General features: G+C 41.5%; 1 protein-coding gene across 1 annotated transcript; it reads right to left on the minus strand.

Annotated features, from left to right (window-relative positions):
• Positions 1-1,003: 1,003 nt before the first annotated feature.
• On the minus strand, positions 1,004-2,206 carry LOC108780207 (uncharacterized). The gene has a single exon (XM_018547843.1). The coding sequence runs from the start codon at positions 2,204-2,206 to the stop codon at positions 1,004-1,006; it is 1,203 nt and encodes a 400-aa protein (XP_018403345.1).
• Between the last annotated feature and the right edge of the window lie 278 nt (positions 2,207-2,484).

Below are 2,484 nucleotides of genomic sequence, written 5' to 3' on the forward strand. Positions count from 1 at the left end.
AGCAAAAAGTATACCTCAGCTAAAAGTATACGAGTAGACATTGCGCTCAAACTATTCCATGAAGAAATTTCTGCATTTTGTCCATTGCAGCATTTGAACATATTATGCATATATTAAACAGCTATTAAACAGCTATCGAACGGCTATCAAACAGCTATTGAAAAGCTATTGAACAGCAATCAGACAGCTATTGAACAGCTATCGAACCGCTATCGGTACACTGTAAACAGCTATCGAATAGCTATCAAACGGCTATCGAACGGCTATCAAACAGCTATCAAACAGCTATCGAACTGCTATAAACAGATATCAAACAGCTATTGGTACATTGTATACAGTTACCAGTCTACTTTTGACATATATCTATTATGTGGGTGATACGGGTAACGGAAATAAAACGTATTTCTAGAAATCTTACATTTATTTTAAAAATCTTACAATTATTCCTGGTGTTACGACCACCAGCTAAATATTTTAAATACATTTTGCAAAGCACAATTCTTAGCGTGTCTTCCACATCGTATTGTATTACATGCATCTAAGCTACGTAGGGATTCTACATCTTCATAATGCGCATCTAGAGTTTCAACGACTATCGCAATCGAGTATATTGGATAACCATTGTCGTTTTTCAAGCCCCTTTACATATACGAGAGCTTCATCGTCTTCTCTTACAGCCTCTATGATTAGACGTTTCGCCATGCTGTACGGGACCATCCCGTCTTCGTATCGCAATCCATATATAGATAAGCACTCAACCAGGAAGCGCAAGATTTGTCGGATCTTGTCAGTAAATTCCATGGTATAGGACATGAAAAAATGTAGTGTGTGATAACAGTTCCTCTTCTCAGCACCGCTACTTCCTTGACGATAAATTTCTTGTCTACGACGAATCCTTGTAGATCCACAAACGTTGGTATGATCATGACGAGCATTTATTCGAAACTGCACTCATATCAGTGTTAATCTCTCTTAAATTGAAGATAATTGCTGACGGTGCGATTTACATAATCTTGCGCACTACGTTGGACAGCGGGCAGTATTCGATAACACGATCGTGTATGATGAGGCAATAGGCGGTGGTATTGGCGGGTACATTCTCCTTGCAGTCAAATTCTATTCGTACATCCACGGTAGCGCTCTTGACGGATTCGTTTTGTCGCGAGCAGTCAATGACAGCAAACGGTCTTTTCTCGATAAACGAGAGTACATTGAGCAGCGTTTCGAAGCAGTCGATTCCGTAATATGCCTTACGAAAACGCGCGTACATATCAAACAGGAGAGCGTATCTCTTTTGGTCGAAATCGAGATTCAAATCACCGTACGGATAAAACTCTGAATTGAGATAAAGCTTCACATTACTCAATTTACAATCGTCAAACACGTTCGCATCTTGAGACATGATATTCTTTCGACCAGTCTGAAGAGCAAAGATAACGTAACGCGGCTTATCGAGTTGAGTTGCCGTTTTGACAGCCCATGTATGCTTCGTCGTACTCTGTAACAGAGGATACTCGTACAGATCCCATGAGCGAAAACTCATACTGAGATAACGACCGCTTTCCAATGCTCGCAGCATTGATAGTTTAGTGATCTCGTTTAGCATAACATGAGGCATCCGCCATTGCACTTTGATCAGTTCAACCTCCGGCTCCGTCGCTGAATTTCCCAGTATACAATTGTTATCGTTGCGCGCTCGTATCAAAATCAATTCATGGCGAGCGTTAACAATCACGCGTTTGTAATCCTCGCAAAAGCCCAACAGCATGTTGAGCGGTACGCAAAAGTTAAAGTAACCTTCCATTATATCGGATCTAGAATTCCACCCAGCGTTCAACGCAATCAAAGACTTGTCATACGTCAACGATACATAGTTCTTGAGGGTACTGGTAATTCCAACATTTCTGTTGCGATCAATCTCCACACTGTTGAGTTCATACCGAATTTCATCAAACATGAACGCTATGCAATTATTTCCAAGCGTTGTTGGCGTCTCATCATCCTTCTTCTTCACAGTCAATCTTCCTTCAATGTAGAGAAAACTTTCGCATGGCAACGTGTATAAATCCTGCTGCTGTATAGGTATTCGTATCTCGTCGCTATGTCCAAACGTTGTATTGGCGTATGGATTGTACGTATGAAATTCAAACTTGACGATGCGATCGTCAAAGATCGGCTCACCGACAATGTTCAAGATATCAGCCATTTCGTACGATAAAACCCAACGACTTTAAAAATGCAACGTTGGACGCACTGAGTCTTTTTCTAGATGAAATCTCTCCGTTAAAATCTCTCGTCTGTTTCGGTTGTTCATTCAGCACAAGCATCTCACGTTAGCGCCGTCGTCTTCGTACATGCAATCTAACGGTAATCTCCTCTCCACGAAAATCGAGCAATCGGCCGTCTTGATCCACCACGCGAATCGTCAGATCCGTAATGCTCCGTACGACGATCGGAAGGTAAATGATTTGCGTCGGCCTTTCC

Source organism: Cyphomyrmex costatus, unplaced genomic scaffold, assembly GCF_001594065.2.
Source record: "Cyphomyrmex costatus isolate MS0001 unplaced genomic scaffold, Ccosl1.0 scaffold689, whole genome shotgun sequence".
NCBI lineage: Eukaryota > Metazoa > Arthropoda > Insecta > Hymenoptera > Formicidae > Cyphomyrmex > Cyphomyrmex costatus.

Bases quoted from the DNA above. Each gene is read 5' to 3' on its own strand.
- LOC108780207 (XM_018547843.1), bottom strand. From the start codon at position 2,206: ATGGCTGATATCTTGAACATTGTCGGTGAGCCGATCTTTGACGATCGC.